This window comes from Pleurodeles waltl, chromosome 3_1 (assembly GCF_031143425.1).
Source record: "Pleurodeles waltl isolate 20211129_DDA chromosome 3_1, aPleWal1.hap1.20221129, whole genome shotgun sequence".
Lineage (NCBI taxonomy): Eukaryota > Metazoa > Chordata > Amphibia > Caudata > Salamandridae > Pleurodeles > Pleurodeles waltl.
This window is the reverse complement of record NC_090440.1, coordinates 1225134128-1225156952: the sequence shown is the minus strand read 5'-3', so window position 1 is coordinate 1225156952 and position 22825 is coordinate 1225134128. Positions and strand designations below refer to the sequence as shown.

At 44.8% G+C, this 22825-nt stretch overlaps 1 protein-coding gene across 1 annotated transcript in view; it reads right to left on the bottom strand.

Annotated features, from left to right (window-relative positions):
• CYP27C1 (cytochrome P450 family 27 subfamily C member 1) overlaps positions 1-22825 on the bottom strand; it is a 174264-nt gene that overhangs the window by 30854 nt on the left and 120585 nt on the right. The window contains exon 7 of the mRNA XM_069224562.1: positions 13683-13761. Within this exon, the coding sequence (XP_069080663.1) occupies positions 13683-13761 (79 nt within the window). The remainder of the gene's footprint in view (positions 1-13682; positions 13762-22825) is intronic.

The following is a 22825-nucleotide window of genomic DNA, read 5'->3' as shown; positions in this document are numbered from 1 at the left end:
CAAAAACTTTGTCCATTTGGCTGGAAGAGAGAACAGGGATGCTGTTTCTCTTGAGTTGGAGCAGGGCAGGGATGCTGTCCTATGAGCTCCACACTAGGGCAGGGATGCTGTCCTAAGTGTTGTGAGGCAGTACAGGGTTTCTGCACTAAAGTTTCTCTTGGAGGGTTGGAGGGATGCTCCATGTTAACTAAAATGGTGCTCTTTTTGTCACCAATGTTAGTTATCCCACAGAGAGGTACTTCTACCTCAGGGAGTCCAGCTATGCCAGCTGATGATTCCCTTGGAACAGGTGCCACCCCAGGAGAGGTTTCTCCCACCACAGGAATAGTATCCTGAATGGTAGGGTGGTTAGGGGATACTGTGATACCCTTTTTACCTGTTGATGGAGAGGGATCCTGAGTTTTCAGGCCTTCTCTCCTTTGCTTTTTCATTTCACTTGAAATGAGAGGGAACAATTCCTCTGGGATGCCCAGCATGGCTGCATGGGCATAAAACTCTACATCAGCCCAACCTGAGGCCTCTAGGTCATTACCTAAGAGACAGTCTACAGGTAAGCTAGGTGATACCACCACCTGCTTGGGGCCAGTAACTCCACCCCAACTAAACTGAATTATAGCTAAGGGAAGAAACTTAGTGGAGTTATGGACATCAATAATTTTATACTGTTGTCCAATGATGTGTTGTTCAGGAGGCACTAGGTTTTCAGTCACCAAAGTGAAACTGGCACCTGTGTCCCTGTAGGCCAAGGCCTCAACACCATTTATTGAAACTGTCTGCCTGTACTTATCCATTGTAAGGGGACAAGCAGCCAGTGTGGCAAGGCCAATGCCACTAGGTGTGACAGAAACTGTCTTGGGACTGATTACATCAGTTTCCACTATGGACCCATAAGTGAACCCAACTACACACTTTGCTTGACTGTTGCCAGCAGTCCCACCACTAGTACCACTACTGCTAGGGGCACTAGAGCTTGATGTATTAGTGGTGGTAGGCTCAGGGGGTTTACCTGGACAGGACTTATCCCCTGGCCTATGGCCTCTGTTTTTACACACAAAGCACCAAGGCTTTTTAATGTGTGCAGGTTGGGAAGAAGAGGAAGAATTTGTTTTATCCCCACCCTCTGAAGAGTGTTTAAGATTTGAAGTGGGATCTTTGGTTTTACCCTTATCCCCATGCTTATCTTGAGATTTTTCACCATCTTTCTTCTTATTGCCATCTTTGTCACCCCCTGTATGAACTTTTCTGTTCACCCTTGTTCTGACCCATTTGTCTGCCTTCTTTCCCAATTCTTGGGGAGAGGTCAGATCAGAGTCTACCAGGTACTGGTGCAACAAATCAGACACACAATTATTAAGTATATGCTCTCTCAGGATTGTGTTATACAGGCTTTCATAATCAGTAACTTTACTGCCATGTAACCACCCCTCCAAGGCCTTCACTGCCTGGTCAATGAAATCAACCCAGTCTTGTGAAGACTCCTTTTTGGTCTCTCTGAACTTTATCCTGTACTGTTCAGTGGTTAAGCCATAACCATCCAGGAGTGCATTCTTAAGAACTGTAAAATTATTGGCATCACTTTCTTTCACAGTAAGGAGTCTATCCCTACCCTTTCCACTAAATGATAGCCATAGGATAGCAGCCCACTGCTTTTGAGGGACATCCTGTACAGCACAGGCCCTCTCAAGTGCAGCAAACCACTTGTTAATGTCATCCCCCTCCTTGTAAGGGGGAACTATCTTATGCAGATTCCTGGAATCATGCTCTTTTGCAGGATGACTATGGGGAATACTGCTGCTGCCACCATGGGTATCTAAACCCATTTTCTGTCTTTCCCTCTCTATTTCTAAAGACTGTCTATCCAAATCCAGCTGTTGCTTCTTGAGCTTCAGTCTGGTTTGCTCCACTCTCAATCTATTGAGCTCCCTTTCCAACAATCTGTCATCAGGGTGGGTGGGAGGGACATTTCTAGATACAGAGGTATGATGGGAATGAACAGAAGGAGACCTGTCCCTTACAGAGGGCACCCTAACAGCTTGGCTACCAGTATAATGTGAGAGCACATCATCAGTATGATGTGATTCAACCTCTGTACCAACTATGCTAGACTGTCTAGTAATGGGCAGGCTAAGAAGTTTCTTTCCTGAACCTTTTCCTGGGGGAGTCCCTGGATCAGATTGAGAACCATTAGCTACTTTTTCCACAGATTGGGCACTTATGGCCTTATCCTGTACTCTAAGCATATTAATTAACAGTTCTAAGGAAGGATTCTTCCCTACACTCAAACCTCTCTCTATGCAGAGACTCCTTGCTCCTTTCCAGCTAAGGTGATCATATGCAAGTTTGGACAGTTCAACTTTTTGGCCTGTGCCAGACATTTTTTAGAGAGAGTTAAAGTGATAGACAAAGAGAAAAAAGTTTTCAGAACTTTTTGGAAAGACAGAAAAAACTTTTTAAACTTTTTAAGAACTTTTTGAAAGTTTAGAAGTACTTTTCAGCACTTAGAAAAGAGTGAAAAGAGGAAATGCAAAACTTTTTGGCTATGTGTATATACACTGACCTTGTTTTGTATATTTTTCTCTTATGAAAAGTACAATGACAAGAGTGGTAAGTAGTCTCAAGCACTTATCCCACCACTGCACAACCAATGTAGGAGGCTGGACTGACTTGTAGTGAGTACCAAGGGGTACTTGCACCTTGCACCAGGCCCAGTTATCCCTTATTAGTGTATAGGGTGTCTAGCAGCTTAGGCTGATAGATAATGGTAGCTTAGCAGAGCAGCTTAGGCTGAACTAGGAGACGTGTGAAGCTACTACAGTACCACTTAGTGTCATATGCACAATATCATAAGAAAACACAATACACAGTTATACTAAAAATAAAGGTACTTTATTTTTATGACAATATGCCAAAGTATCTTAGAGTGTACCCTCAGTGAGAGGATAGGAAATATACACAAGATATATATACACAATAGCAAAAATATGCAGTATAGTCTTAGAAAACAGTGCAAACAATGTATAGTTACAATAGGATGCAATGGGGAAACATAGGGATAGGGGCAACACAAACCATATACTCCAGAAGTGGAATGCGAACCACGAATGGACCCCAAACCTATGTGACCTTGTAGAGGGTCGCTGGGACTATTAGAAAATAGTGAGAGTTAGAAAAATAACCCTCCCCAAGACCCTGAAAAGTGAGTGCAAAGTGCACCAAAGTTCCCCTAAGGACAAAGTAGTCGTGTTAGAGGGAGAATGCAAGGAAAACACAAATCAGCAATGCAACAACGATGGATTCCTGTCTGAAGGTACCTGTGGAACAAGGGGACCAAGTCCAAAAGTCACAAGCAGCTCGGAGATGGGCAGATGCCCAAGAAATGCCAGCGGTTGGTGCAAAGAAGCTCTTACTAGGCTGAAGAACTGTGAATACTGCAGGAACGACAAGGGCTAGAGACTTCCCCTTTGGAGGATGGATCCCCCACGCCTTGGAGAGTCGTGCAGAAGTGTTTTCCCGCCGGATGGACGCCAACAAGCCTTGCTACACGCAAATCGTGTGTTTGGCGTTTTTGGACGCTGCTGGGGCCCAGGAGGGACCAGGAGGTCGCAAATTGGACCTGCAGAGAGAGGGGACGTCGAGCAAGACAAAGAGCCCTCACTGAAGCAGGTAGCACCCGGAGAAGTGCCAGAAACAGGCACTACGAGGATGCGTGAAACGGTGCTCGCCGAAGTTGCACAAAGGAGTCCCACGTCGCCGGAGACCAACTTAGAAAGTCGTGCAATGCAGGTTAGAGTGCCGTGGACCCAGGCTTGGCTGTGCACACAGGATTTCCGCCGGAAGTGCACAGGGGCCGGAGAAGCTTGCAAAGTCGCGGTTCCCAGCAATGCAGCCCAGCGAGGTGAGGCAAGGACTTACCTCCACCAAACTTGGGCTGAAGAGTCACTGGACTGTGGGGGTCACTTGGACGGTGTCGCTGGATTCGAGGGACCTCGCTCGTCGTGCTGAGAGGAGACCCAAGGGACCGGAGATGCAGCTTTTTGGTGCCTGCGGTTGCAGGGGGAAGATTCCGTCGACCCACGGGAGATTTCTTCGGAGCTTCTGGTGCAGAGAGGAGGCAGACTACCCCCACAGCATGCACAAGCAGGAAAACAGTCGAGAAGGCGGCAGGATCAGCGTTACAGAGTTGCAGTAGTCGTCTTTGCTACTATGTTGCAGGTTTGCAGGCTTCCAGCGCGGTCAGCGGTCGATTCCTTATCAGAAGGTGAAGAGGGAGATGCAGAGGAACTCGGCTGAGCTCATGCATTCGTTATCTGAAGTTTCCCCAGAGACAGAGACCCTAAATAGCCAGAAAAGAGGGTTTGGCTACCTAGGAGAGAGGAAAGGCTACTAACACCTGAAGGAGCCTATCACAAGGAGTCTCTGACGTCACCTGGTGGCACTGGCCACTCAGAGCAGTCCAGTGTGCCAGCAGCACCTCTGTTTCCAAGATGGCAGAGGTCTGGAGCACACTGGAGGAGCTCTGGACACCTCCCAGGGGAGGTGCAGGTCAGGGGAGTGGTCACTCCCCTTTCCTTTGTCCAGTTTCGCGCCAGAGCAGGGGCTAAGGGGTCCCTGAACCGGTGTAGACTGGCTTATGCAGAATTGGGCACATCTGTGCCCAACAAAGCATTTCCAGAGGCTGGGGGAGGCTACTCCTCCCCTGCCTTCACACCATTTTCCAAAGGGAGAGGGTGTCACACCCTCTCTCAGAGGAAGTTCTTTGTTCTGCCATCCTGGGCCAGGCCTGGCTGGACCCCAGGAGGGCAGCTGCCTGTCTGAGGGGTTGGCAGCAGCAGCAGCTGCAGTGAAACCCCAGGAAGGGCAGTCTGGCAGTACCAGGGTCTGTGCTACCGACCACTGGGATCATGGAATTGTACCAACAATGCCAGGATGGCATAGAGGGGGCAATTCCATGATCATAGACATGTTACATGGCCATATTCGGAGTTACCATGGTGAAGCTACATATAGGTAGTGACCTATATGTAGTGCACGCGTGTAATGGTGTCCCCGCACTCACAAAGTTCAGTGAATTGGCTCTGAACAATGTGGGGGCACCTTGGCTAGTGCCAGGGTGCCCTCACACTAAGTAACTTTGCACCTAACCTTTACCAGGTAAAGGTTAGACATATAGGTGACTTATAAGTTACTTAAGTGCAGTGTAAAATGGCTGTGAAATAACGTGGACGTTATTTCACTCAGGCTGCAGTGGCAGGCCTGTGTAAGAATTGTCAGAGCTCCCTATGGGTGGCAAAAGAAATGCTGCAGCCCATAGGGATCTCCTGGAACCCCAATACCCTGGGTACCTCAGTACCATATACTAGGGAATTATAAGGGTGTTCCAGTAAGCCAATGTAAATTGGTAAAAATGGTCACTAGCCTGTCAGTGACAATTTGGAAGTAATGAGAGAGCATAACCACTGAGGTTCTGGTTAGCAGAGCCTCAGTGAGACAGTTAGGCACCACACAGGGAACATATACATGCACACCTATGAGCACTGGGGCCCTGTGTGACAGGGTCCCAGTGACACATACATATAGGCCACAAACCTATGAGCACTGGGGTCCTGACCAGCAGGATCCCAGTGACACATAACAACCATACTGAAAACATAGTGTTTTCACTATGAGCACTGAGGCCTGGCTATCAGGATCCCAGTGAGACAGTGAAAACAGTGACAAACATCCTGACATACACTCACAAACAGGCCAAAAGTGGGGGTAACAAGGCTAGAAAGAGGCTACCTTCTCACACAAGGACTTTAGAATCAATAAACGTGTTGATTCTTACACACCAAATACTCGTGGCATCAGGAATATTAAAAGGCTGAGGGAGGTACAGCGGTTGGTTAAAACGTTTCACGTTTACATTTTATCATTTTGACCTGGCCGCCTCTCTATTAGTGGGCCACCAGGTCATAGTGATACCTGGCCAGCCCTTTTAAGTGTGGTGTGAATGTTTGATGTCCCTGCCTAGGACGAATGAGATGCATGGTGGCCCTTAGCAGGAAATGCAAACTTTTGGCAAAACGAGGAAAGGAAACAAAAACCTTAGGCATCAGGGGCATTTGAGTTTGGTTTTGCGGAAACAAGCTCCCACGTCAGCAGTTTATTTCAGTAAAACAAAAAATTAATGCAGTGAGTAAAAATGGCCATGATGTCCGCTCCGCATTCATCAGTGCCCTCAGAACGTCAGATGCACTGACCATGCACCCAAAGCACAGAGATGCACAGAGATGCAGGACAAGCAGGATCTCTAATTATGGCAAAGAGTGCTCTGCCAGGTGAGTGGAGGCCAGGAACTCTGGTGACCTGGTGGAACACTTCTGAAGTCCCTCACATCAGGAGGTGAGGGACATCCTGAAAGTTGAAGCCCAAAGTGCACTTTGTGTAAAATGTGGACACAATACCAACTAGTAGTAAAGCAATGGATAAAGCGGTCAACTTTCATTGCAACAGTGTCTATAGGAAACATGTAAATCTAAAGAAGCCCACTGGACTGTTAACTTGTAGGTGTTTTTGTTAACTTAAAAACACAAATGCCCCTGATAAAGTCAGCTGAAGGGACTTTGTGCTTACAAACCAAAACCTAAAATGCACTGAAGATCCCCAGTTATGTCAATGTATTATATGTGAGGACATCTACTGGGTGTCACAGGAAATGCAGAAATATATTTTGGGGGGGAATCTGTTGGTTGTGAATGCATCTGCAAATTGCAGCTTTTGTTTTCTATTCAGTTTAAGTGAAAACATCTATTGGTTGTAAGTTAACGCATACCCTTTGTTTTATATGGAATATTTCTGTGACCCTTTGTTTAGCTGTCACTGGGACTGCAGTCTTTAATCTACATGTAATATTAGACCACATCAGTGATGCAACAGTAATGGTATGTGCGATGTCACAGATGTTGCAATCTGTGATGTCAAACCCAATATCATGAGCAAAACATAGGGTCGGTGGGAGGTCATTATGAATGTACAAGTAATCCTAAATGGAGAATATATTTTTTTAGGTTGTGGATTTTAACTAGAACGTTCATTTGCCATATGTTTTTGCAGGGAGTTTCTGCATTTTTAGTAGCTTTGCAAGTTTGTCATTATTTTGTGCTGTATTCTATTGTGCTGCCATAGATGTAGCACTTCTTTCACCTGACAAGGCACAAAAGTGATATTAATAGGGAACCTTGACTTCCCTAGAACAAACTTTTGTGGTAATCTGCTACCTTTATCACTCCCTCCCTCCTCAACCAAGCTTATGAGGTCAGAGAGAGTTGGGGAGTCGCTGTTGGGCTGGTCTGGCACATAGCGAGAGTGAACTATACAGAGAGGATGCTGTCCCTGGAGGGGCGTTCCACGAGTAACCAGCAACCTCCTATTGCAAAAAATTTAGAACCTATTCACCTAAATGAACTGGGTAACTGACCTGCTTACAAAGGGGCATTTCTTCAAATGAAACACATACTTTCAGAGAGGACAGTATTGTTCTATGTGTACATACGCATGTGCGTCTTACAATAGTAAGAGAAAACATTTAACAGGTACCTGTGTAATACAGTCTAATATTCATACTGAGTGGGTGTTGATAACATCAACCATAAGGCTGAAGGCCAAGTGGGTTGTAAATGTCAATAGAGCCCTGAGGGGGCGTGGCCACACAAAGAATGTAGTAAGCAGCGGGGTACCAGAGCTCCAGGACCCACGGCCGCATTAGATCCCCTACTAGTCATCCTGACGGGGGCACCTCACGGGCCTCATGTCTTGAGCCCCCCAGTGACGATTGTGGGCTTAACAATTGCACCCCGAGGCCGACCACTAGCTGAATCTGGGGCCTGAGGCAGTGCAGCACGGCCTTCCTAAGATGGCAGCTGATCGGCTCAGCTGCGATCCTAAAGGTTTAGCTGGGGGCGCGGGCCTGATCACTGACAGGAGGAAGAGGAGGCTGGGCCTGGCTGGGTCGAGGCACCTGGGTCGCTGGTGGGCCGCTGAGCATCCTGGCCCTCCGCAACCAGCAGGGGCCCGCAACAGCTGCTAATCGCCCAGAGGCGGTGCCCCGACATCGGCTACCTCGTGATTGGAGAGCTGCGGGTGAGCGCAGTGCGCTCGGCCTGCGCTGGCAGAGGAAGGCCTTGACCGGGTGGGGACAGACCGGCTGCAGACGCAGGTACTCCTGAGGCAGTGACGCTTAGACTGTAAGGCGGGGGCAGTGGAATGTGGCGCACTGCCACCAAGAATTGAAGCAAGCCGCCACGGATGATAATCATGACAGCGGCCTGCTGGAGCTGACTGAGGGCTTGTCAGTGAGGAAGCCCCGGCCGTGCAAGTGGGAGAGGTGAGACCCCTTGGGGAGACACCCGAGTAGCCTAGCTAGGGAGGAGGGGGCCAACTACAAAGGGGCCTGGCTGCACCGGTTGCCACACGGCGAATTAAGGTGAACTAAAGCTGCCGCGATTAACACGAAGCCCTGAGAGACCTGCCGAGAGACCTAGACTACTGAGACAAACGGGGTCACCAGACGGGGACACAGGATGCTGCTGCGAACCCTTGACATCAGAGCAAAGATCAGGGAATCATATCTGGTAAGGGAGACGTGCCTGGTAGAAAGACCAGTGATACTAAGAGCCCTATAGGGAGTAGTCCCCAGTTACACTATAATTATTGTAAAGTTATATGGGAGGGAAATAGTGCTGGGCAGCATTTACAGTCCCAATACAGACCAGATGGGATTCCTCGCCTCCATCTCTGAACGATTGGCAGTGCACTTAACGGGATCGGTACTGTTTGGGGGAGATTTTAATTGCATAGCAGATACAACACTAGATAAATCGCATCTCCCTCTACCCTCTTCATCGGTTAACAGAACAGCTCACGGTTACCGCACTTGGCAGAAGGATTGGGGCCTGGTTGATTCTTGGCGGATTCAGCACCCAGATTGCAGGGTCTACTCCTTTTACTCACCAATGCATGATTTACATGTACGATTGGATACATGCCTATGCTCTCCAGATATTCATATGCTGACACACCTGACCGAGTATCTAACCCAAACACTATCCGATCCTAACTCATTGCTAATTAAGCTGGGGTGGTCATGGACCCACGCACCAATCCCCACCTGGCGATTCCAGACAGCACTGTTGGAGGATCAAGCTTTTACGCATATCATTGGCGCAGCAATAGATGCTTACTTCGAGGTCGATAGAGGCTCGACAAACTCAAAACTGCATTTCTGCACCTACCAGTGCACATCGGACGCTGCTACATGACATAAGGAAAGCAGAGCAAGAGCTGCGCACCCATGAACAGCAACGCCCTAATGCCCCAGACCTACAAACAGCACTTCACAGCACGAGAAGCAACAGCAATAGTGGTTGAACGACTACGCTGTTATGACTATAAAGCCTATATAGCACGCGCACACTCGGAGGGGGATCGTGCAAGTTAATTACTGGCATGGTTAGCAAATCCTGCGCATAGGGGTTTAATTATAGTTGAATTAACCCACCCCATGAGGCACAGCATGTACACCCAGACCCCGATCAACTGCGAATTCTATAAATAATATGCCGACCTTTACACGAACAAAGTCTGACCACATAAGAAGAGATGCACAATTTCTCATCACATATTGGAGTACCAGCAATCTCGGAGCTCGAGGCGATGGAGCTGGGGCCAGCGATTACACTAGCTGACGTGAAGGTGGCCATCAGCAGTATGGCACAAAAAAAAAAAAACTGGGATTGACTCCAGGTTGAATTTTACTCAACATATATAGATAAACTGGGCCAGAGACTAGTTGAGGTATATGAAGAAACTAGGGAATAGCATACTCTGCTGGCGTCAGCCCAGAACGCCCCGATCATTCCTCTGCTGAAACAGAGGAAGCCACCCACAAATGTGGTCTCATACCGCCCCCTGTCCCTGGATTCTAAGATACGGAGCAAAATTTTGGCGATGCGTCTATTGCAGCATATGCCACGCCTGGTCCATATGGACCAGGCTAGGTTCACCCCAGGTCGCCAAACAGCGATGAATATGAGAGGTCTCTTCTCCCTCCTTCATAGTGAAGCCTATGATAAACGAAAGGCGATGATTTTAGCAATTGATTTAAAAAAAAGCCTTTGATTGCCTCGATTGGCAATATCTTTATGAAGTGCTTTGTAAATTTGGGCTTGGAGACCAGTTCATCGCATGGATGAGACTGCTCTACACTAACCCAACTGCCAGAGTCCGCACAGGAGCTATAATATAGGAGAGCTATCAGGTGGAGAGGGAGACCAGACAAGGCTGCCCCCTCTCGCCATTGCTTTTTGCTTTGGCTTTCAAACCGCTGGCTTGAGTTGCCAGGGCGAGAAGTGCTTATGAGGGCATAATGGTAGCGTGATAAACGCACCACATCGCCCAGTATGCAGATGATCTACTGCTCTTCCTGGAGGATGAGAGAGACACCCTGCATGGGGCCTGCAGCCTGTTGGAGCGATTTGGGGGTATAACTGGCCTCAGAGTAAATTGGCAAAAATCCAGCTTATTTCGTGTCGTCAAAGGCAGGACTGCCCCCTTGGACCTTGGGAAGAGTTGGAACCGCAATACCTGCCCTACTTAGGGGTTCAGGTTTATCATAATAACCTAGACATGCTGGAAGGAAACTTGGAGCGGACTGTGTGTCATGGTAATATGACTTTTTGGGCCTCATTACCACTATCCGTGGCGGGACGAGTGGCACTCTTAAAAATGATAGCACTACTTTGTCAGTTGTACTTTTTCACCACTCTCCCGCTATGGATCCCGAGAACCTTTTTAAAAAAACTAAACTCCATGATCATAGACTTCTTGTGGGGGGACAGGGAGGCGACTTTTGGCACTCCTGGTTCTGCAGCGACCACTTGAGGAGAGGTAGAACGGGGGGGGAACTTCAAAGCATACTATTTAGCGGGTCAACTACAATGGCTGACTCGATGGCTAGCCGGACAGATAATGCTAGACACGGAGACTCTCCCTTTTACCCAAGACCTTCACTCCCTGACTGAGGTCATATTATGACTAGACCCCCTGCCTGCTGCTGGCCCCAATGATCTGAAAATGATGCACAGATGCTGGCTGCGACATCTTCGCAGATCTCAGTGTGTCACGCCCTACGTGCCTGCAATACCACTGAAATGCTTGCTGGCGTTACCGCATAGAGGGGACTGGAGGAGGCTCTTATGATGGGAGGTGGCAGGGGCAACCACTGTGGGGACCCTATACAAAGCAGATTCTTTCCTGGCCTTCGAGGACATCCAAGCCCGGTATCAGATTCCAGTATGGCACTTTCTGCTTTATAGAGCAGTCACCAAGACGATCGTCCAGCACTGGCAGGTGGGGCAAACAGAGCCACCCATATCGGAGATGACTCAGTACCTGGTAAGCGCCACAGGTACCTCTGTTGGAGTACACAGTGACCTCCCTTGATGGGAAAATCAGATCCGCTTTATGCAAGCCGCTAACAATCCTTAAACAGAAATGGGAGACAGACTTGGGGGCCCCTATCACAGACGATGATTGGGAGGGAATACTGGCTCAGGCCCCACGGGCCTCTAGGAACACCAGATTTAAACTTAACACTATATACGTGCTACATAGAGCCTACCTGACACAGGAAGAATTAAGAAGCACTTCGGTCTTGCAGAGGCCAGGTGTCCTAGATGCGGAGAGGAGGACGCAGAACTTCTCCACATGTTTTGGTCTTGCCCAAACATACAAGAGTTCTGGAGATCGATTACACACCTCATCACAGACACAATCGATGTAGTAGTACCTGTTGACCCCAGACACTGCCTATTGGGAGGCTATCGCCGACAGGTCTGGCACAAAGTCACCGATCAGTTCCAGGATTTGGAAGGCAACACTGGGCCCCCGAGAAAGTATATGGAAGAGAGAAGTATTGATATGGGCCAAGGCAGAAGAGGCAGTTAGGCACAGGGAAGCATGGAGAGGCCAAGGTCCACTGGAGAGGACAGGGGCATGGGGCACACTGGTGTGCGAGCTGGAACACATGGGAAAGGAGCCACAAGACAATGTGACACCCCCTTGAACACTTGCGCCGACACCCAATACGGAACCCGGATACCCGAAACCGCCACCAATAGAGACAACATAGACTCTTATGGAGACATGGGAGTAGACCGAAAGCAGATGGAGGTTCCCCTCCCACATAGCAGCAAGAGATACCTACAACAAACAAACACATCGCATTATCTAGGTGCACGAGGGCGGAGGGAGGGAGGGGGGAGTTTAGGCTCCCAAAGGGACCTCTGTCATAGTGGAATGCATACCAGATCACATCCCATGACAAGCAAGACCGGGAGAATAAGAAGCACCACACAATAGCTAGGCATAAAGCTACCACCACCAATTTTACGTGTCAAATGTAATGACATGCCAGATATAGATCATACTGTATGAAACATTGAAGGTGTATATGGTGATGATGCACAACTGACAAGAGGAGCCCATAAAAGGGTTGTAATGTTTGTATTTCAAAACTAATCAAATATGTTTTTAAAAAAGAAAAATCAGAGCCCTGAGATAGTAATGCTGAACCATATTACACGGTGCCCATTATGTATTTTTATGTTACATGCTTATTTTTTTTAGATAATTATCCTGAAAATGTGGTTTTAACAGACATAGTATTGTGAATAGTAAGTGAAATAGTGGACTGTAATGTTTGTATAAAGGAATAAGAAGGGAACAATACTTTATTTTGTAGTGAAGAATGTAGAAGGGAGACAATGCTGTTCTCCTTAAGTCATAGCTAAGAACAGGCATGGTTTGGAATTAGAATGACTGGGTGTTATCTACTTTTCATGAATAAACTGACACCAAAACAGTGGACAGTGGCCCCGGCTAGCAGAATTATGTGATTTTGTGGCAGCACTGTTTACCACATAATTATAGATTTATCACTCTTTCCACATAATTTGTCATGTAATTGTCTGGTTTCAATAAATGTTGCTTTTACCACAAATGGAACAAAATAATGCTGCCAGGGAGTGTGCCATATACTTTGCTTTTTTGTGCTAGATAACTTAGAGAAATAGTTTGGTCCTCCAAATGTATGTATATATTTCCCTTTTATTTCCAATGATTTTCTCTAGTTTGGGTTATTACAGACCGCATATAACAGCAAAACTACTTTGAATTTAACGAGGATTGAGGGGTGGTTGTCATTGCCTCTTGAAGGTGTGAATAACTCTCTTCATGCCTTAGTAGCAGTAAAGAGGAATCCTACCTTTTAGGTTCCTCCCAAGCAAGTGTCATTCTCGCACATGGTTAACGTTCTTACATCTTTCCCTGCTGGCACTGGTCTAGCACAATCAAACTTTTAACCTGTCTAAAATGTTTTTAATTTTTCAAGACAATGCAAAACTTATTGTCATCATCACTGAGGTTTGTATTTTTATTTTTTTTACATTCACTGATAAATGTTAGAGTCGGAGAGAACACTTGACAATGGTGAATTAATATCTGAAATACAGGTGCTGTTAAAGATTTACAGGTTTCTGCAAATAAGTCCAATCAAACCTTAGCACACAGTTATACAATTATTACCATCCATCAAACCCAGACATTATTTATTGTTAGACTTCACAAACACAGACAATACTCACCCCTTTAGGAACAAAATACCCTCCAATGATTAAGTCATCTTGGGTGACTCTTCCATTTCCAGGCAATACTGGATATAACCTGCAAATAAGCGATTACACAATAGTAAGAAAGAATATTTATAACTATGTTCTGATCCAATTTATGCTTACCTTTTTAGATTAGGCTACGAACGCTGCTTGTGGCATTTATTAACACAACTCATTTTGTATAAATATGCAAACAGGGTTTGTTTATGCTCTAGAGCACTGTACGCTTTGAGATTTTTTTTTGAGCGAGAGAAGAATGCAAAAATGGAGTTTAGCCACTCACTTTGGTAATATAGCATATGATTATTTTTTATGACACTCCTAGAAATAAATCCTGTGCAAATAGCCATTATGAAGTGAAAGGCATTAGTCTGTGTGCACTTTAGTTAACAGTATCAAAGCTAAAGACTGTGCACATGTTATTTTGTGTGCATGGAGCAATCTGAAACTCCCATATATGACATGTTAGTAAACTCAAATCTCTGACTATATTTCAGCTGATGAGACCTGAATGTTCACACACTTCCTTAAATGCAACCCACAAAATGTCATTATTTTCCCCCCATCTCTACTACCCTTCTCTACATCTCCACCTGGTTTGGAGCGGAGTTTGCCTTTTCGCTCAACTTTCTTCACCAAATTGCCTACTTTTAGAACAAGTCGCTTTTATTATTAATACAATAAATGCAAATTCCACTCATACATTCCCTTTTCTCCTTTGAAACTTCTGCTTCAAAGTTTTGTTCTGATGCGTCTTACTACTGTTCTTTCTATGATGGCACCAGAAATATATAATAGCTCTACTTCAGTTTATTGTTAACTTCTCTGTTCACATTGTATTCTCTATTTCACACACATCTTTCCTTACACGATTTTGTTGGCTACCTGTGTTTAACAATTAAGTTTCACTTCATTTATTGTGTTTTCAAACGTGTTCACTTAGGGCCAGATGTATGATTCTGGCACATTGCGATTTGGTAATTGCGATTTTTAAGAAATCGCAATTACCGACTCGCAAAGGGCCATGTATCACATTTGCGATTCGGTAATTGCGATTTCTTAAAAATCGCAAATGCAATTACCGAATCACAAATTGCGATACTGGCCCCAGAAATCTCAATTTGGGAAATGCAAAAGGCCAGGGTGCTGGGGGCCTAAGGCCCCCTCTCCTGCACCCCATTTTTTTTTTTTTTACCATGTAAACTACACACATGCCAAAAGGGCATGTGTGCTTTACATATTAAATTTAAAAATGCAGTTTTACAGCATTTTTAAATTTTGCACCAGGTTACCACCTGGTTGCAGACAATGGTATTTTGCATATGCAAAATACCATTCTGCAAAAAATCACAATTTGCGATTTTTTGCAGAATTGCCTTGCGACCTGGATTTTGAGAATCGCAAATTGCGATTTGCAAAATCCAGGTCGCAACGCAAAAAAAAAAAATCGAAATTTTTGCGATTTCTATTTTGTGGTCTGCGAATGCCTATGATGCATTGCAGACCACGATTTTGCACTCGCAAACGGCCGATTTTGCCGTTTGAGAGTGCAAAATATTTTGATACATCTGGCCCTTAGTGGCTGCACCTAACGTATGTTCTCTAATTTCACTTTACACTCCCTCTTAAATTTGTCATTCCACATCTTTAATTCTCCTGTCCAAACACCTAGGCTCTTCTCTCGACTTTTGCTCATTGTTTTCCTATAGTATGAACTGCCTGTCCATAAGAGAACTGGGCTGACTGAATGAGAGCATTTTCTATTGTCATTACATGATTTTGCTCAGGCCCCCCAAGCGGATCTCATTTTCATTGATACATTAATCCAACCACCACCGGGCCTGGCCTTTGGCCGTGCGCAGCGTCGGTTGCCCGCAGAGAATGCAGCCAACCCCTATAATAACCCAACCCTGCGGTGCGCCCAGCCTTTGACAGTGCACAGCGGAGGTTAGTTGCAAGGCCCTGCAGCCAACCCCTATTACAACCCAATCTGCATGGCTCCCTTCCCCAGCAAGATCTTGGCCCCGTGGACCCATTCCTGGGGCCCAAACTAAATATTTTTTATTTTTATTATTATTTATTTTTTATTTTATTTTTTAAGAAGGGGTCCACGCAGCCCCGTCCCTCAGCCCAATCTAAGCCCAGCGGACATTATCTCCCAGAGCCAAGCATAAACATTTAAAAAACATTTGGGGAGGTGGGCTACGCGGATAACTTTAACTCACGCCCTCGCAATCCACTGCTTATTACCCCAGATATTACAGCACACATGACAGCTTTTATAAAATCATTAGAAATATCAATGAAACATTAGCAGACAAATTATTGAATTCAAAACTGTGCATGCTGGGGAGTTATAGTTACCTTAGGGCACGAGTTATAGTTACTTAAAATAACTAACTATAACTGCTGAAATTCTATGGTTTTGTGCGGGTAAATTCATAACCTAACTATATTGTCCCTGTAATTTTTGTTTTTTTTAAGTGGAAAAAAAAAAAATATATATATATATATATATATATATATATATATATATATATATATATATATACCTACATGCATATATGGAAGACTTTATATATTGACTAATACTATATATAGTTCAATTAAAGATAAAAGAAGAAAACTAAATACATAGCAACTGACAAACCAATTTCTACACTGCTGTCATACACAAGGTTATGACTGTTAAATAGAGCTCTCCATTAAAAACATAAGGGCTAACATAATACCTTTCCCCTTTGCTTGAGGATGGACCCTGCGACATTCATTATCATGAAATGTGGCCTTTTGGGGTTAAATGTGATTTCATGGGGAGATAGAGTAATTTTTATTTTGGCATACGTATATATGCACCATGACTCTTGAAGGCTTAGAGCTTCTTCCCTTGGAAAACTATGTTTGCTTTACTAATGACATCTCAAAGAGCAGGTAGGGTTGCCCATGCAGGAGCCTTTATGTACATTTTATGAGTATGAAATCCAACAAATAGACATGGCTCATATAAACATCTAGGTTTGGGATCTTTACAAGAACAAAAGATCAAATTTTGAACCTTCATTTTTTTTTAACTTTAAAAAGCTGTAGACTCAACACACATTAGATTTTTTCCTGCCACTAATGCGTGTGACAGGTGATTTTAACTGAAATGTAATTGGAATGTCCCAGTGTAATTGTTCTTGTTGAAAGTTATGAAACAAATGTTGCTCTCTTAGTTCAACAACAGTGGTTAAAAGACAGTGTCTTCTGAAAGAGACTTCTAGCTCCAGATTCCTCATCTTCTGAATAGCCCCATACTGTGCCCGGAATCTGTTTTCATAGTACCACTACGTGCTGAAAGGTGGTTCTGTGCAACTCTGCACTGATACTGTTCCCCTCTGGAAATAAGGTGCAGGACCATACATATGCCACTCCTGTGCACTAGTGTCAGTTTCTTTCTGAATCTGCCACAAGATGCAGATTCCGAGCTTTCTCTTTTCTTTCAAACCAATTTAACTTGATTTTCGCTAAATTTGTCAGTGTGCAAGAGATGCCATTCTCTAAAATAATAGGTTACAAACAGTGTAGGTACTGTTGCAAACAGATTTCTCAGATAGATTCCCGTCAGGTTTGCGTGTGGTGTCTGGGATAGAGCACGTCCATTAACCTGAAGGCCTACTGGCAATGCAAGGCAATGTCACCAAGCATTAAAAAAAAAACTCAGTGCCGGGACAGCTTCAAATCTGGCTGTGCATCCAAGTTTCAATCCCAGTCCCACGCCTGTTCCCAGAGTCGACGGAGCCACACTGGAGTCCTGTCTCTGTGGTGCTCCAAGTCCTCAAGTAAGCACAAGAAACACAAAAAAAGCAAAGAGGATTTTCGCTCCTTCACACCACTAGCACTCCCCTGATCTGGTGTGTAGGCAGTGCCAACCGTTTCAATCACTCTCACAGCTGGCAAACACAGCTGGTTCCAGCACAACATTTTCTGGGACCTTCAGCAATACTGCACCAGATTAAAGAGTTCAGCACAGCTGTGTCCAGACCCTTTGGATCCTGTTAGAAATGGAGTTTCTGCTGGCTAGGGTATGCACCTAAGCCGTCAGAACCCACCACTGTAGTCAGGGGAAGTAAGTTACACATCAAAGATAACCTGTGCTCACCTTCTGGTAGCTTGGCACAGAGCAGTCAGGCTTATCCCCAGAGGCCATGTGTAACACATTTGCACAACCCACTCACACAAGTGACCCTATACATACACCACAAGAGAGACTCCAATCACTATTATGTATATAAAAAAATATAAAGTATATTATACACAAATCATAGACCAACAGGAGATACTTCAGTGATTACTTTGTCACTAGGCAATTGTCACAAACACTTTTTAGTTTGACAGACGTCATTAAAGAAAACAATACTGTGCATAGTAAGCAGCTATCATGACAGACTTGTTATCCTAGTAGTGCAAGGCAAAACGATCTAGGTTACAGCATTTGGGCATGAAATACTATAATCACACATCAAGAACCAAGAGTCCTAAAAAACCCTAATACCAGTGAAACACATGGATAAGCCCAGACCACCCTAGACCAAGGGGGGTTATCCTGAGCTGGAAGATGTTTTTTGTTAGAATGCACAGCCGCGCCACATAACTGGGGATCACACTGGCGGCTCCAGCAGGGCCGAGAAAGACGGCACACACACTATAAGTTATAGCGGTGGGACCTCCCGTGGTCTCCCCCACGTGCAGAATCAATCCCTCTGGTGTGCCTTCAGGCCCCATGGAGTTGAAATTATTTCCACTTAGGATACCACTAGTGGGTCTGCACTTGGCACCAGTTGGTCCCTTTGAGCCAATCTTGCCCTGACTTCCTATTCTGATGCCCCCCCCCTCATCCCCCCTAAAACCACACCAGGCCTACATCTATGCCAATGCCAACGTCACCACCTGAGGAGGTGGCCTCCACTGTCTGATGCTGGTCCAACACTGGCCGGTGTCCCACCCGAATCCAACTGAGGCACCCAGTCTCTAATCCACTGCATCAATATCTCATCTCACTACTCCACAAAAACAAAATATAACACATACCAGCACATCAAAATCTCTCAGATATACAATTTAAAATAACACTTAGTCACAATATACAAACACCTACTCCCACCTTCATGACTAGACAAATAATAACAATCTTAAACCACCCTCACATTTTCTAAATTTCACCAACGCCTACCATGAGCACCCCAGAAAAAAACATGTATTCAACCACCTTTCATCCATTGCTCAACTGAGAGCCATACAACACCACTCCTAACTCATACACATCTCACCCTGAACAGATGCAAACAAAATAAACAACATACCACTCTCCAAAACTTCACATCTCCTTGTCTATCCTTCTCTACAAAAACAATACAGCCCACCAACACTCTCAATCACCATCTCCACCACCTGCACACACTGTCCAAACAAAATGCCTTCTAGGCCTGCTGGACGGGGATTATGATACAAAAAACACTATTGCTATTCTGATACATTTAATACCAACACTAATGATATATCTGCTAATAGTTCAAAGAATACTGTTCACTCTTCGAGAAAACAAAGTCGCACCACCACCAAAACACAATCTCTATACTGTCTAGTAATAAATGTTTGCTCACCCTCTAAAAATAAGCACTGCATCTATGACGTACTCACTGTCACACAACCTGGCTTACTCTTCATAAATGACTCATGTCTCCAGTATTACATTAAGCTTGTCCTCCAGGCTATCAAACTGTCACACAATCGCATAGACCAAAGAAGATGCAAGCTACCAGTTATATTCAAAGAAACTATAAATCTAACCAAAGTGGACTATCCTTGCATACAAGGTTGTGAGGCCCTAACCACCAGATGCAGCCATATACCAACTTCCTCCTGTAACTGCCTCCTTCTTTAGAGGCCATCTAGCAATGCAACATTCACAACCAAACCTTTTGTTACTCCACCCCAACCTATGCATGCTTGGTGCCTAAACATATTGTCTGACAAGCCCAATATGTTTCATACAAGAACTGTCATCACTGGCCTAGACACACTAACCTACATCAGATCATCCACAAATCCGCACACATCCGTGGACACATTCTAGATGTCATTTTTGCAAATCTAGAACTAGTTACCTTTAAAAGGATTACTAAAGTCGAATATTCATACCACCATCTAATAGCTTTCCAACACAAAATAACACAAATCACCACACCTAAGAGAACCTTACATGCAAATACATATCAACCGTGGAATATAATGAATAGTTAGAAACACATCGTACATCGAACACTATCTAGACACAATAAAGTCAGTTCAAAACTATCAGTGGCTCCAGGATGCTTTCAAATAGGACGAAAATACTAGCACATTGGATGAATGCAAAGCTAAAAAAAGATAAAACAACAAATTGCAAAGCTGCAACACAGCTGGCACAATATAAATAATTATCAAGGCAAACATAACATTCACAAACTCAACAGAATAAACAACTCAACTATCAAAAAGCTAAAAAAGGTACTGTTCAAACAGAATTGAAAATGTTAAATGTGCATTTAAATAATATTATAAATATCTCACTGAATTTCATATACCTACATGCACAGAAGGAGCTCATCTCATTTATCAAGAATTTACGGACAAACTGGCAAATCATTACACAAACAAAGCAAACATCCTACCTTCGAAACAGAATGTCATCTATACTCCCCCTTTCTCATTCAAACTGTACTTCACAAAAGCAGGGGTCCCTCTAGGCTCTATCATCTCATCTATTCTTTGCAACATCCACATTAAGTCATTATCATCAATGTTCTATGAATTTCAGCTCATGTGCTACAACTATAAAGATAACACACACAATACTTCTCAAACTTGAAAGACCTAAAGATACTGGAAACTAAAAAATCTTCAGTTGCCTCGGAGCCATTGATGTGGATACATGAAGTGGAGTCATCTCAAATTGAATTTGTCCAAAACTGAAATACCCACATGTGGCGATTGGAAAAATGTTTACCCTCTCCACACCTGGCCTCACGATTTGGGATCACTTCCTAAAGTATCCAAGGAAGTAAGAAACCTAGAAATTGCCATGAATTCCAAGCTATCAATCAAATTCCAAGTGGATAAGTTAGCAAGATCAAGCATTATTAATATGAAAACTGCAACACATCTTCCTCCACCTAGGATTTCCACACAAGGTACTGTCTTCCTTGTACTGTACAGACCGGATTATGTCAAAGGCCTCTACCATGGATCATCTTTATCAACTATAAAAGGACTACAACGAATTTAGAATTCTGCTGCCAGACTACTCCGACATGTAAAGCCACAAGCCCACATCTTCCCTGCCTTGAGGCCCTACATTGGTTACCCCAGCCAGAAGATCCAAATTCAAGCTGCGTTGGATCACCCACATTTGAATACACTTTTCCTCAGGAATACAATCACCAAATACATACAACAAAGGAACCTCCGCTACAGACTGGGATTTTGCCTCAAAACCCCTACATACAAGAAAAAAAAATCTTGGTTGTTACATCTTTCTCTATTCGAGTAGCCAAACTGTGGAATTCACTACCCCCCAAGATCAATGGATAGCTATCCTATCTTAAGAAGACTACAACACAAATGTACAGCATGTGTCTGTATATGTAATCATGTACAATTTGATTTTATATATATATATATATATATATATACATACACACAGATATCTTTATAGGTCGGCTTAACAGAAGTATATGTTACTTATCGTTTACATATATAAACAAAGATTCAGGTTTTTAGGTTAATGTAACGTTATCGTATATACTGTATAAACCACCGAGATCAACCAATTAAAAAGTTATCTCAAGTAACTATAACTCATGCCCTAAGGGAACTATAATTTGCGTCCTGTCATTCACAGTGATATTATCAATGATGTCAAAGAAGACGTCATGAGTGATGTAATATGTAGGGTAAATAGCAGTGGCAGGCAAGGGGGTAAGTTAGTTACCTTCGAGCACGAGTTATAGTTACTTCAGATAACTAACTATAACTGATCAGTTTCAGTGGTTTTCAGAGTTTAAAATTGGACATTTCACCTAACTAGAACGTTACTTTAACATTTGTGTTTTTCAGTGAATTTCTAGAGTTTTTAACTTAAGTATTATTTAAATTACCATATGTTAATCCACCCCAGGGAATGCATCCAACCCCACGCTCTGCAAGGAATTTATTAATGCATGACGGGGGTTTGGCCACAGGGCCTACCTCCCGCATGCAGCCAACCCTACGCTACATGCGGCCTTTGGCCTTGTGCAGTGGGAGGTTGGCCACAAGGCTTGGCCTGCAGCCAGTCCCTGTGGCCAAACCACATAAAGGTAGCCAACTGCACACAGTCTTTGGGGTTTGGCCACAAGGGCTGGTCCCCTGGGCACCAGGGCTTTTTTTTTTTTAAATGAGGGGGGCATATGCCCCCCTCCCCAAACCTATTATGACCCTGGGGACCCGATCCCCCTGGGTCATATATATTTTAAAGTGGAGGAGACCATGGAGCCCGCTCATTGAACATCCTTAAGGTCCTGAGGACCCCTTTCCCTAGGGCTACTAATTTTAATTAAAGGAAGGGGGCACAGATTTCGGCCCTGGGGACTGGTGCATTTTTTGGGGAAGGGGATTTGGGGCCCTTGGCACGGTGCATTTTTTGAGGGAAGGGAACACATGGCCCACCTCCCCTGGCTGCTTTTGGCCCTGGGGTTCCCCATTCGCAGGGCACCAGTGGTTATTTTTAGAGGCAGGGACCACAGAACCCCCTCCCTGGGCCACTTCCGGCCATGGGGACCCCATCTGCCAAGGGCCTGTCGCCCCCCTTCCCAGGCTTCTGCCCTGGGGACCCCATAACATGGGGCCTGGCACCATACTCAAGGGGAGAAGGGCACAGGGACACCATCTCCGGGACGATTTTGGCACCAGGAACCCCATCCCCGGGGCATAGGGCATTTTTTTTTGGGGGGGGGGGGGGAGGGGAGAAGTGGAGAACATGGTTCCTCACCCCATTCTGATTTTAGCACTGGGACATCCCCCTGGGTGCCCGGTACCATACTCATGTGAGGGGCTCC